The following is a 1258-nucleotide window of genomic DNA, read 5'->3' as shown; positions in this document are numbered from 1 at the left end:
TCAGTGAGGCTGCACATCCTTGCGGCCTCCCAGCCTCCACAGTGCTGCTTTCATCTCTTTGTTGCGGAGTGTGTAGATGATGGGGTTAAGCAAGGGAGTGATGACAGTGTAGAAGACAGCAACCACTCCATCCAGAGGTTCCTGAGAGCCAGGACGGAGGTAAATGAAGGTGCAGGGCACATAGTAAACAATGACAACGGTCAGGTGGGCAGCACAGGTGGAGAAGGCATTGCGACGCCCATCAACTGACTGGATTCGCAGAATGGCAGCCACTATATAACCATAGGAAGTAAGGATAAGCATAAAGCAGGTGAGGGCCAGAAATCCAATATCTACAAAGGTGACCAGCTCATTGATGGTGGTGTCAGCACAGGCTAGACGCAGCATGGCAGGAATGTCACAGAAGAAGTAGTCTACTCGGTTTGGGCCACAGAAAGGCAGGCGGAATATGAAGCTGGTTTGGAAAAGTGAGTGGAGGGTGCCTCCCAGCCAGGTACCCAAAGCCAGGAAGTTACAGATGTTACGGGTCATAATAGTGGCATAATGTAAAGGCTTACAAATGGCCAGGAAACGATCATAAGCCATAAGTGTGTAAAGGAAGCATTCAGTACAGCCCAGGAAATGGAAAGAAAAAAGTTGGATTACACAGCCTCCAAAGGAGATAACCCTGCTATCCTGGAGAAAGCCAGCTAGCATCTTGGGGACAATGGCAGAAGAAATGGTCATGTCCAAGAAAGAGAGGTGACACAGGAACCAGTACATGGGGCGGTGGAGCCGGGTGTCCACCAAGACGGTGAGGATGATGAGCCCATTGCCAGAGACAGTGAGGGCATAGATGACAAGGAAAGCCAGGAAGAGTGGCACCCCCAGCTGTGGCGGGTGGTGCAGGCCCACCAAAATGAAATGGGACACAGAAGTCTGGTTTCCACTGTGCATTTCCTTGCTGTTCACATCTGCCAGAAGAAGTAGCAGAAGGGAAAGCTCAAGGCCCTTTAAACTCTCTAGGCATAGAACATATATTCTGTGTCATCCTCAAACATGGACAGAAGTGTCTCAGAAAGAGAGATCATGCTCTAGCTCTCATCCTTAATCATTCCGCCACCCTCACACCCAACCTCCCCTCATCCCCACCCACCTGCCCAACCCTTGATTTTGGGATTCTGCTTGATTCCAGGAAGAAATTGTTTTGTCCAAGATTAAAACCTATGGAACAGATTATGTGTATGTAATTGAGGGCACTGAAAGAAAGACCATATAC

At 49.2% G+C, this 1258-nt stretch overlaps 1 protein-coding gene across 1 annotated transcript; it reads right to left on the bottom strand.

Annotated features, from left to right (window-relative positions):
• On the bottom strand, positions 1-951 carry LOC112671516 (olfactory receptor 10G6). Its single transcript, XM_025465786.2, has one exon. The coding sequence runs from the start codon at positions 934-936 to the stop codon at positions 1-3; it is 936 nt and encodes a 311-aa protein (XP_025321571.1). The 5' UTR covers positions 937-951.
• Between the last annotated feature and the right edge of the window lie 307 nt (positions 952-1258).

Source organism: Canis lupus, chromosome 5 (assembly GCF_003254725.2).
Source record: "Canis lupus dingo isolate Sandy chromosome 5, ASM325472v2, whole genome shotgun sequence".
Classification (NCBI taxonomy): Eukaryota; Metazoa; Chordata; class Mammalia; order Carnivora; family Canidae; genus Canis; species Canis lupus.
Note: the sequence above shows the minus strand (reverse complement) of the source record. Positions and strands in the feature narration are given on the sequence as shown.

Bases quoted from the DNA above. Each gene is read 5' to 3' on its own strand.
- LOC112671516 (XM_025465786.2), bottom strand. From the start codon at position 936: ATGCACAGTGGAAACCAGACTTCTGTGTCCCATTTCATTTTGGTGGGC.